This window comes from Anas acuta, chromosome W (assembly GCF_963932015.1).
Source record: "Anas acuta chromosome W, bAnaAcu1.1, whole genome shotgun sequence".
NCBI classification, from domain to species: Eukaryota; Metazoa; Chordata; class Aves; order Anseriformes; family Anatidae; genus Anas; species Anas acuta.
This window is the reverse complement of record NC_089016.1, coordinates 5,101,874-5,114,076: the sequence shown is the minus strand read 5'-3', so window position 1 is coordinate 5,114,076 and position 12,203 is coordinate 5,101,874. Positions and strand designations below refer to the sequence as shown.

The following is a 12,203-nucleotide window of genomic DNA, read 5'->3' as shown; positions in this document are numbered from 1 at the left end:
GTCATTCCCAGCCTGTACTGGTGCTGGGGGTTATTACTCCCTAGGAAAGAGACAGGACCCAGCACTTGCCCTTCTTAAACTTTTTGGGGTTCCTCTCAGCTTATCTCTCCAGCTTCTCAAGGTCCCTCTGAATGGCAGCACAGCCCTCTGGGGTATCAGCCACTCCTCCCAGCTTTGTGTCATCAACAAAGTTGCTGAGGGTGCACTCAGTTACATCATCCACTTCACTGATGAATAAGTTGAACAAAAGAGAGGAACTTTGGCACATCCCATAGCCCTGCACACCCAAGTAGGGCACTTCCTGCTACAGGAATCAGTCAGCACAGTGTTTAGAGAGGGCCAGTCAGTGTTTGCTTTGTCTGCTTCCAAGTGTTTTCCCCAGGAGAGACCCTGCTGCCATCCGGGAGCCGTGAGCCCTGGAGCCCCAGGACCATGTGCAGGGAGCCTGGTGGGGGGCAGAGCAAGGGAGGCCTTGGGCTGGGCCTCTGCTGCTGAGCTGGGCCGGGCTCCTGGGTGTAATACACAATAAATGTTTGTTCATTGTCTTTTGTAAAAACAAGGAGTTCTGTTTGAGGAACGTGAGTTGTGAAAACTCCCTGCTGAAGTAAGGAGCTGTATAATGCTTAGCTAGACACTATGAAAATTCCTTTGCTTAATGTAACAAAAAAGAGAACCCTCTCCCCTTCTCTCCTTCTGCATCTCAGTAGCCTCTTTTGTTCAAAAAACACTGCTGCAAAGTTCATGTAACCATCTCCTGATAAGTTGCTCAACTAGTGTATCAACATCTTGCTTTCCTGTCTCACGCTGGGCCAACATGACCAAATAAAGAAAGAAGTTGAACCACAACGCCGAGGAAGACTACGGCCTTCATCTTCACGACCACCAGAGGGACAGAGACGACCCCCTAGCAACAGTGCGCGCAGTCGCAGAACATACCCGGACGTGCTGCGTAATCCTGAAATCACCAAGATATAAAAAGGGACCCTGGGGGGGGTGAGGTGCGCGCCGTTGGCGGAGCCGAGACTCCCCGGCCGCCCAGCGCTGTTTTGCTTGCTGTTGCTTACTCAATAAATTCCTTTCTATTATTAATGCAATGCTCTCTGAAAATTAAGGGGGCAACTTATAACAAATTTGGTGCCGTGACTCGGATGAAGGCAATCTGATTGAAAGACCTTCGGAGGGGGCGCCCCGCTGATTTCAGCGGCCTTCGCTAGGATTACTTTCATTCAAATCCTTCACCGACGAACCCTAAATTCGGCAGCAAGCAAATAAAGCCGGCAACCCCTAGTAATCTTTGTGCACGAAGACCGAACGAAGACTCAGGAGTGAGTAAGTATAGGCCGGTGATCCGTTCGGTTGGGGTTGGGTATCCTGGAGCGTAGCGTTGTGAGACGTCCAATTGCGGACGAAGCGAGTGCGGACCCCTCGGTAGTGCGGTTCCCACATCCCGCGAGGGACTGGGCCACGAAAAGGGGGAAGCGATTTGTGTGTGTGTGTGTGAGGGCGCTCCAGAAGATGGGACAGAAGAAGAGTAAGCCTTCTGGTCCCATGGGCGGGGTAACGACAGATGTTAGGTTACCCCGGGATTAATGATTAAAAATTGGGAGGATTCCCCTTTTAGGCGGGGAAGGAATAAAGTAAAAATGATACATTATTGTGTTGAAGTTTGGGGTGGTAAACAGATTCGAGGAGACCACCTTTACTGGCCTGTATTTGGGTCCTTTGAAGATTGGGTTTGCCAGGCCCTAAATATCTATGTAAACTCAAAGGAACCTTTTAGTTTGGAAGAAAGTGAATATGCACATTTGTGGATCAGCTCGGAAACTCGAGCCAATTTATATCCTCTAAAAGAAAAAGGAGGGGATGGGAGGCACAAGAAAAAACGAGAATTAGAGACCCCAGCCCCACTGCCTCCCTATATTTCACCACCACCACCTGCAGCCCCTCAGACTCCCGGGCTTCCTAATCTGCAACCCCAGGGAGACTCTGATAGCGACTCTGACTCTAGCGTTCAGGGACCAGTGACTAGGAATATGTGGCTGTCCCCATTAACTCTGGGGACGTCCAAGATTTTAAGAAAGACAGGAGGAGGGTAAGCGAGCTTTAATGGCAACTGGCATAATGTTTCCAGCTGCTGAGGAATAATTCTAACTGGAATAATAACTGTACATTGTATATTGTATATATAAAAGCCCGGGCATTTTTGTTAAAGTGTTCTTTTATACATATGTTAATATGTAAATATGAAAATATAAGAACTGCCATTGAGGTGTATGTTTAAGGGAACAAAATTTTCCCAGGCATATTATCGGCTCATCAGGTTTAAATGTTCCCAGTGTAATTGTCTACAGGCAGTTAATTTACAGTGGTCTGATTTTACTTGTGTATCTATATATTGTGGATTTTGGAGGGATTGGGATTGACTAGTAAAGAGCTTCTAGGAAAATGGTGGAATATTAACCACTGCAGATTACAATAGGAAAAGTTCAAAGCAAAGAAATCCCGAGGAAAAGCCCCCTAGGATGTATACTAACACATTGGAGGGATATAGTGGGATGAGAGGGTACAGAGAGTAAAAGAACCCTTATCAAATATTGTAATCAGTGGTGGCCACTTTATAAACTAGAGGATGGAGCGGAGTGGCCCCTAAATGGAAGTATTAATTATAACACCATATTACGGTCAATGTTGTTTTTGTGGAAAGAAGGAAAACAGGATGAAATGTTGTATATTGATGTTGTTTCAGCATCTTGGAGGGAAAAGGTACAGAATTAAGTTGGCCCCTGACTGAGCCTTTGATGTCGGCATTAGAAAAGTAAAGGCTAGAGAAAGATAAAGGAAGTGTTAAAAGGTTTGTTGAAAGTGTTAAAGGTATTCGAAGTTGAATGAGCAGGGAAAGGTGATGTAGGCATTATCTAAGTAACAGTCGAGAAGTTTTGGTATATTTGCATATTTGCTGTGGTGTTTGTTCAGTTTCCCAAGCATCGGGGAGGGGGACGGTGGGGGGGGAACAGCCTGCTTCACCAGGGGCCTCTCCAGCGGCCGCAGGGGGGCTTCGGCTCCAGTGCCTGGAGCGCCTCCTCCCCCTCCTTCTGCACTGACTTTGGTGTCTGCGGGGGGGTTTCTCGCTCTCCCAACTGCTGTTACTTGTAAAGTATCAGGGATTAAATTAACTAATGAAACCCTAAATGTGATGGGGGTAGAAGGGACTGGGATAACAGTGCCACTTTTGGGGGATACCAAGCTGAGACTAGGGGATAAAATGATCACTGGGCAATTATTGTATATATCCAAGGCAGAGACTAACTTGTTGGGAAGGGATTTGATGATTAAATTGGGCATTCAACTAGTAAATTGTTAGACTGGAATAACAGTGTTATTAATGGAGTGCTCTCTGGCCCTGAGAGCAAACATACATGTATATTCACCTCTGACTGGAAAGACCCTGAAATGGGGGCGAAAGCAACAATATAGATGGACAATTTTACCTCAGGGGTTTACAGGGCCACCTATCTATTTGGGTAAATTCTAAAAAAAAATATTTCGGAGCAATTACAACTTCCCAAGGAGGTATTAATGTTACAAATATGTGGATCATTTTAAGGAAAATCGATACTCTCTGATGGGAGAGAAATGCTGAATAAAGTGATAATGAGGCAAATATTAACTGTTTTACATCAGAAGAGTCATTGGGAGGTGCAAGCAATGTGTGATGTTGTTCTAAGAAAGCATGTCTATGTAGGAATATATACTTTAGAGAAGCACACATGCAGAGGATGTACTATATGTCAAAAGGTAAATAACAAGGCCTTCTGTAACCTGTCTAGAGGGGGACGGGAGCCAGGGCTTTGACCTTTCCAAAGTATACAGGTAGACTTTACTGAGTTACTTGTTTGTCCTAATTGACCACGTGACTGAATGGGTGTAAAGCTTTACTGCAAGGATCAAAGCAGGCCTTAGAGATTGAGTGGGATTTTCACAGCCCCTGGCACCCCTCCTCTTCTGGAAAGGTAGAGCGAATGAATGGTGAAATTAAGAAACAACTAACAAAACTTGTGCTGGAAACTAAGGCTTCTTGGGTAAAATGCTTACCCCTTGCACTGTTAAACATATGGACACAGCCCAGAACTGATGTAGGAATTTCTCCTTTTGAAATGCTATATGGTATACCCTATGACTTGGAATTGCCACTTGATCACCCTCAATTCTAATTAAGACTTGGAAAGAGACTGCTTTAAAACCACGATGGGGAAGACCCCTATGTTGTTTTGCTTACCACAGAAACGGCTGTTCGAACTGCGGAGAAAGGATGGACGCATGCCAGCCGTGTGAAAGGACCAATCCGGGAAGGTAAATGGGAGGCAGCTCCAGGCCCTGACGACTTGAAGCTGACACTAAGACGGACTCGATAAGTATTTTATATTATCTGTGTATCGTGGGAAGGGGAGGAGGCCCTGTTTCAAAGGCTCCCTAGTAGGTTCCCCTGAAGAACACTGCTGCTGCCAAGAAGAACTGATACCTTGTAGTTCGCTGCAACCGAACTGACAAGCGAGGCAGAGAAGTGAAAACGGTGGGGGACTGAGGGGCCGACAATTTAGATGGGCTCCAACCACCTCCTACGATACATGGGAGTCAGTATCATCGTTTTGGTCAGCTATGGGTCTGCGCATCCCCATCAGCCTTTTAAATGGAGCTTGATCAGATGGAAGGATCAATTCGTCATCCAGCAAACGACAGCGGGTGCTCCCAGTTTCCGCATCACATTATGTGACCTGGTGTCAGTGCAGCCATGCTTTAACCGATCAGGATTTTATTTCTGCCCAAGTTCTAACCCAGGAAAGGGGTACTGTAATTACCCGAACATGTATTATTGTGCATACTGGGGGTGTGAAACCATTGCTATGGACTGGACACTCGGGGCTGGTCGGAATAAATTCTTACAAGTGGGATATAGGCTGCAAGGTTGTAACCAACAAGCAGGTCCCCGTTACAGGTGGTGAGGGCATGGTATAGGGTATACAGGAACCTTCCATGGAAATAAAGAAATTTGCAAGGTTCTATATATAAATATAACAAACTTGGATGATACTAGCTGGGTACTAGGAAAAATGTGAGGTGTCAGATTTTACAAACACAGAACAGATAGAGGAAGACTCGTACTAATAAAAAGGAGGATGCTGATAGGCCCCAGGCAGTAGGACCAAATGAGGTATTGTCAGAAAATGTCCAGGGAATCCAGCTTGCGGAAAATACTACAGTGCCAACCCTCGGCAGCCCTACGAACTCAGGTAAAGCCGAGAATGATAACATAGCTGAGAATAACATATGGGGGGGGGTCATGAATGCCAGCTACCAATTATTAAACAAAACAAACCCAAGTGTAACAAAACACTGTTGATTATGCTTTAGTATAAGGCCTTCATATTATGATGCTATTGGGAATCCTGGGGAGCCCTCCCGCACAAATGAGAACAGCCCTCTACATTGCAGTTGGGGAAAAGACATAAGGGTAACACTAACACAAGTCACTGGAGGTGGTAGGTGTGTGTGCACGGTTCCTAGTGGGAAGTGTCACCTATGTAATATCATGGAGAATGGAAAATAATCAGCCAAGTGGTTAATCCCAGCCAACAATGCTAGGTGGGTTTGTTTGTGAGTGGGCATAACTCCTTGTCTATCACTAAAACTCTTTAGTGTGTCTCGTGATTTCTGTATACAGGTGATAATTATACCAAGGATTCTATACCACCCTGAGGATTATATGTACACCCAGACACAGTGGAAAGTCATCATCTGGAAAGATGGGAACCATTCACGGCTCTAACTTTGGCCACCCTAATAATCCTGGGAGGAGCTAGAGTGGGGACCAGGGTAGCCTCATTGGTTAAACAAAATCAAGAATTTACTTCCTTATGCATTGCTGTGGACGAGGACCTGACCCAAATTGAACGATCCATCTCGGCCCTGGAAAATCTATCAGGTTGCTTTCAGAGGTAGTGTTACAAAATCATAGGGGATTAGATTTGGTATGTTTTTTTACAACAGGACGGGCTGTGTGCAGCCCCGAAAGAGGAATGCTGTGTGTATGCTGATCACACTGGAGAGGTAAGAGATACAATGGCAAGACCCAGGGAAGGGTTGAAAAAAAAAAGGAAACGGGAGAATGAAGCCCGACAGAGCTGGTACGAATCTTGGTTTAATTATTCACCTTGGCTTACTACTTTATTATCAACAATAACAGGACCTTTGTTGTTCTTAATAATAGCACTAACTTTTGGACCATGTATTTTTAATAAATTGATTGCGATTGTAAAGGGACATTTAGAAGCGGCACATTTAATGCTCATACATGCCAGATACGAGCCAATAAGTACCAACGAAGGAATCGAGGAAACATTAGTTCTTAGTAGCCAGGCATTGCAGAGCTTCAATGAACAAAATGAGTAACTAAAAGAAAAAGGAGGGATTGTAATACACAATAAATGTTTGTTCATTGTCTTTTGTAAAAACAAGGAGTTCTGTTTGAGGAACGTGAGTTGTGAAAACTCCCTGCTGAAGTAAGGAGCTGTATAATGCTTAGCTAGACACTATGAAAATTCCTTTGCTTAATGTAACAAAAAAGAGAACCCTCTCCCCTTCTCTCCTTCTGCATCTCAGTAGCCTCTTTTGTTCAAAAAACACTGCTGCAAAGTTCATGTAACCATCTCCTGATAAGTTGCTCAACTAGTGTATCAACATCTTGCTTTCCTGTCTCACGCTGGGCCAACATGACCAAATAAAGAAAGAAGTTGAACCACAACGCCAAGGAAGACTACGGCCTTCATCTTCACGACCACCAGAGGGACAGAGACGACCCCCTAGCAACAGTGCGCGCAGTCGCAGAACATACCCGGACGTGCTGCGTAATCCTGAAATCACCAAGATATAAAAAGGGACCCTGGGGGGGGTGAGGTGCGCGCCGTTGGCGGAGCCGAGACTCCCCGGCCGCCCAGCGCTGTTTTGCTTGCTGTTGCTTACTCAATAAATTCCTTTCTATTATTAATGCAATGCTCTCTGAAAATTAAGGGGGCAACTTATAACACTGGGCCCAAGGGGAGCTCCTGGCAAGCGGGCAGCGCTGCAGAGAGACAGCTCTGCCCAGGAGCAGCTCCTCTGCACAGCGCAGCAGGGCTGGGGGCACTGCCTGCAGCTGGCACTGGGAGGGGAGAGAAGGGAGAGTTGTTTAAGACTGTGTGGAGTGTTAGAAAGCTGAGAATACACTGGAGGAGCAATTCTAGCAACCTTTACATGGTAAGTTTAAGTGCATTGCAATGCACTGGAATATCCTGGAGGTGTCCTAGACATGGATTGTCCCAGAGCAGGACAGGCTGGAGACACTGCGTGTTTCTTTAATACAGAGAAGGACATGCTCCAGAGCAGGGCTTCCGAGCTGCAGCGTCAGCGTGGAGGCCCTGAGAGCTCCCTTGTCACAGGCCAGCTGCAGGTTGTGAAGCCGGGGGTGCAGGCAGGGGTGTCCAGGGCTGTGGTGCAGAGCAGGGTCCCTGCTGTGCCCCAGGGGCTGTGTGCCGGGGCAGGGCCTCTGCCGCCTGCCAGGCTCAGCACTCAGCCTGCCCGGGGAGCTGCCCAGGGCGCTGCGGGGAGAAGCTGCGGGTGGAAGGACCCCCCCGGCAGGGCAGGGTCCTGCTGCTGGTGGGAGGCTGCTGCCTGGGGCGGACTGCTCACAGACACACAGCACACCCACAGGGCATTTCACATTTATTTATTTATTTATTAATTAATTTATTTATTTATTTATTTATTCACGAGGATGGTCAAGGCAGGGATTTTCTGCTTCCTTTTCTCTTTCCAGCACTCGCAGGATTGGGTGAGGTTGCAGAAAGAAATGGAAAAGGAACTGTGAAGTTCCAACACATCTCTAAGATTCCTGAACTGTTCCTTTGATGATCAGTGGGCTTGTAAGAAGGCTTATAAATTGCCTACAGCCTCTCCTTTGTTTATGGCCAGCTTCACTGGCAACTTTGCTGTACCTGTCGGGGCTTTCTGACAGGCTGTTTTCTATCTGCAAAGATGGATATGCACCTAGGCAGTGCTCTGGGAACTGCTGGTTTCTGAAGGGCAAAGAGGTTGGCAGGAGGGCTCTGAACACAGATGGGGAAAAGACAGTGGGACATGGAAACATCCCCCAGTTATAAAATCTTCAGGCAGAAGATAAAACGGATATGTTGTCAGAGGGAGAACTTCTCAGAAAAGTCTGTATTATTCCCTACATTGCAGCCCCCTTCCTCTGAGCAAGCCCTCTTGCCTCCTGTCCCACACAGGAAAGCCCCTGCAGTCACTGCTGTGTGTCCAGGGCATGAAGCACGTCCTCTGCAGCCACAGTTCCAGCAGAGCAGAGGTGCATCTCTCCAGCCACGTGCCCATTTCCCTCTGTGGTGCAGGGGGACTGAGAGCAGCAACCTGGGGCTGTGGGCAGTGCATTCTGTGAGGCTGGGGAATGAGCTGACTTTCCCTTAATGAGACACCATCATTAGGACACTTGTCTGTCTCCCTGGGATGTCCTTCCAAGCTGTGTGCTGCCCTGCAGGATAGAAATCTTTTCTGTAGTATCTCTGTTATGTGAATGCACCAGGAAGAAGCAAAGAGATACTGCATGCAAGGATGTGCTGCTGGACTGGTGAAATGAATGATAGGTGTCCTTGGCAAGAGGTGTGGTGCTGAGACCTTGCTTAGGTACCTTGAGAAAGGCTGCACATGGAGGGATTGGCAGTGAGCGCCTCTGCTCTCAGCAGTGTCTGCCCTCTTTTCAGGGTACCATAAATGTGATTGCCCTCCATTAACAAAAGCTGGAAGATCAGGGCCGTTGGGCACAAGCCCAGCCATCTCCCCTCACCCTGCTTTCAGCCAGAGTGAATCCCTTTGGCTCTCAGCTCTCGTAAACATTCACTGTGAGTGCAGCAGAAATCCTCAGGACTTCTGATTTCAGAGGACATTCCTTGGGCAGGATGAGGTTGTGTAGGAAAAAACAAAAAGTCCTAGAAGTCCTTTCAGCCCTCCACATTCTTTAGGCCTGTTAGGACACCAGCCCATATGCCCTTCTGCATTGATTTCATCTGAAAAATTCTAAAAATATAACTTGGAGCCCCTGCCAGGTTCTGATGTACCTACTGCAGAAGGACAAGGCTGCTTCCTCCTGAGCCTATAGGCGGAGGTCCCTGATCCTTAAGTATCATATTTAACCTCATAAAATGTTACTCAAGAAGCTGAAGAAAAAGTGAGGGAGTGTGGTAGGGAGAGGGTCAAGGAGAAATGAAGTAGATTTCAGACTGGGGAGCCAGTATTAACATGTCATTGTTTTTTCCATCTTGAAAGCTCCCCAGGCTCAGAGGCATGAGATGTCCAACAGCAGCTCCATCACCAAGTTCCTCCTCCTGCCATTCGCAGACACAAGGGAGCTGCAGCTCCTGCACTTCGCACTCTTCCTGGGCATCTACCTGGCTGCCCTCCTGGGCAACGGCCTCATCCTCACCGCCATAGCATGCGACCACCACCTCCACACCCCCATGTACTTCTTCCTCCTCAACCTCGCCCTCCTCGACCTGGGCTGCATCTCCACCACTGTCCCCAAAGCCATGGCCAATTCCCTTCATGATACCAGGGCAATTTCCTATGCAGGATGCGCTGCCCAAGTCTTCCTTTTCCCCTTTCTTATGTCAGCAGAGTATTTTCTTCTCACCATCATGGCCTATGACCGCTACATTGCCATCTGCAAGCCCCTGCACTACGGAAGCCTCCTGGGCAGCAGAGCTTGTGCCCAGATGGCAGCAGCTGCCTGGGGCAGTGGGGTTCTCAATGCTGTCCTGCAAACTTCCAATACATTTTCGTTGCCACTCTGCCAAGGCAATGCTGTGGACCAGTTCTTCTGTGAAATCCCCTCGATTCTCAAGCTCTCCTGCACAGAATCCTACATCAGGGAAATTGTGCTTGTCATTGTTAGTGCCTTTTTTGGGTTTGGGTGTTTTGTTTTTATTGTACTGTCCTATGTGCAGATCTTCAGGGTCGTGCTGAGGATCCCCTCTGTGCAGGGACGGCACAAATCCTTTTCCACGTGCCTCCCTCACTTGGCCGTGGTCTCTCTTTTTCTCAGCACAGCCATGTTTTCCTACCTGAAGCCCCCCTCCATCTCCTCCCCATTCTTGAATGTGGTAGTGGCAGTTCTGTACTCAGTGATGCCCCCTGCACTGAACCCCCTCATCTACAGCATGAGGAACAAGGAGCTCAAGAGAGCTGTTATAAAAGTGATTTCATATATTGTTCATATCTGTACATGTTCCCAATTATGCTATCAGGAAAGTGTTATTCTGGATTGTTTTCAATAGTCGTAACGTTCCTCCTTCTCTCCCCAGTATTTGCCATTTGGTCCTTGAGTTTTTGTTGTTGAGTTTTTTTTTTTTTCTCCCCTCATTATTAGTATATTTCTATTAATTGATTATTAATTAATAATTATCAATTATTATTAGTATTTTTTTCTTTATGCTTCTTCTGCTCCTACACCAGTATCTGTATTCCTTCCACTGCTACCAAGGAATGAACCTGTATTTTCTCACTTGAAGCCTATCTGAGTGTCCTCTCCCATTGCATTTCTGTAAAAAAACAGATTTCCCCAGTTCAGTGCCTGAAGGTTTGCCTCTTATTCGAAAGTGAGAGCAAGGAATTGCTCCCCAGAAGGGACTGTTTCTCTTTGCGTTCATAAGCAAATAGTTCATGGTCATGTTTAATGGTCACAGTATTACATACTGAGGACTGTCATACATATGACATGCAGATGAGGAGAAGAACCTATATCTGCCAGGAGAGCCCAGGAAAACCTCCAGGACAGTGTGAGCCTGTGGTGACCAGATTCCAGCAAAGTGAGAGATCAGACAAGGTAGTGGCAAAAAAGAAAGCACTGAATCCATGCATCTGTGTGGATAAAGTGAGTTCTAACCTGAAGTATTCCCAGGTAAGCAAGGACTATGCAGCCCTAGAGGAGAGGGTGGGAGCACAGCAGGCACAGGGAAGGGAAACTGGCAGTGACTCATGTCATCGTTAGTGAAGTACCACCAGCGGTCACATCTAGAGTCACTGGCAATGCACCATCATCTCTTCAGTCTCCTGCCATATCCATAGGCCTTGGGGAGAGGGATTAACAGGAGGGACCCCCACCTGGCTGGCTTTGTTTCCCACCCAGACCAGCACTGCCATGCGGGATCACCCCATGGGCACCACAGCCCACTTTCAGGCTTTCCTGTTCAGGTGAAATTACTGATGTTTCATTTGGTACCCATTGCCTCATGTCCTGTCACTGAGCACCACAAAAAAGACTCGGGCTGCCTTATCTGATATCCTTTCATCAGGTCTTCACATAACATGGACAAGAACCCCCCAGACATTCTCCAGGCTGAACACTCCCAGCTCTCCCAGCCTCTCCTCATCTGACGATGCTTCAATCTCTCAAGCATCTTTTTGGCATTTACTGGAAACATTGCACTACATCCAGGTCTTTCTTGCACAGGGCAGACCAGATCTGCACACTGCACCCTGGGTGTGGCCTCAGCAGGGCTGAGTAAAGAGGTAGGACCAATTTCCTCAATGTGCTGGCAAGGCTCATAATAATGAAGCCCAGGGTGCTGGAGGCCTTCTTTGATGTAATGACACATGGCTGGCTCCTGTTTATGTTGTTGACCACCAGAAAACCCAGGTCCTTCACTACCAAGCTGATTTCTAGCTGGTTGGCCCCAAGCAATGTCTTGGTGCTGGGTGTCCTTCCTGCTGGAACATTTTACTTCCTGCTGGAACATTTCACTGAATTTTACGTGGTTCCTCTCTGCCAGGTTCTCCAGCCTGCTACGGTTCCTCTAAAGAACAGCACAACCATCTTGTGTGTCAGCCGCTGCTCTCAGATCCATATCATTTGCAAATTTCCTGAGGGTGCACACTGTCCCATTGTACAGATGGTTAATGAAGGCACTAAACAGAGTTGGCCAAGTATTGCATCCTTGTAGGCTGCAGTCATGAGTGACCTCCAGCTGATTTGTTTCTATCTGGTCACAACCCTCTGAAACCAGACATTGAGCAAAGGTCCAGTCCACCTCATTTTCCATTTGTCTAGTCCATACCTCATCATCTTCTCTAGGAGGGTGTTAGGGGAGAGTGTCAGAAGCCTT

General features: G+C 47.2%; 1 protein-coding gene and 1 long non-coding RNA gene across 3 annotated transcripts; both read left to right on the top strand.

Moving 5' to 3' along the window:
* Positions 1-502: 502 nt before the first annotated feature.
* On the top strand, positions 503-7,042 carry LOC137847084 (uncharacterized). Of its 2 annotated transcripts, none has more exons than XR_011090787.1 (2): positions 503-1,325; positions 4,282-7,042. It is a non-coding gene; the product is annotated as an uncharacterized lncRNA (long non-coding RNA). The 2 variants fall into 2 exon arrangements; XR_011090786.1 differs by having other exon boundaries at positions 503-1,329.
* A 2,347-nt stretch (positions 7,043-9,389) lies between these two features.
* Positions 9,390-10,376, top strand: LOC137846813 (olfactory receptor 14C36-like). The gene has a single exon (XM_068664925.1). It carries the CDS (start codon positions 9,393-9,395, stop codon positions 10,374-10,376), a length of 984 nt encoding a protein of 327 aa, XP_068521026.1. The 5' UTR covers positions 9,390-9,392.
* The last annotated feature ends 1,827 nt before the right edge of the window (positions 10,377-12,203 follow it).

Coding starts and splice junctions, on each gene's coding strand:
- LOC137846813 (XM_068664925.1), top strand. CDS start 9,393: ATGTCCAACAGCAGCTCCATCACCAAGTTCCTCCTCCTGCCATTCGCA.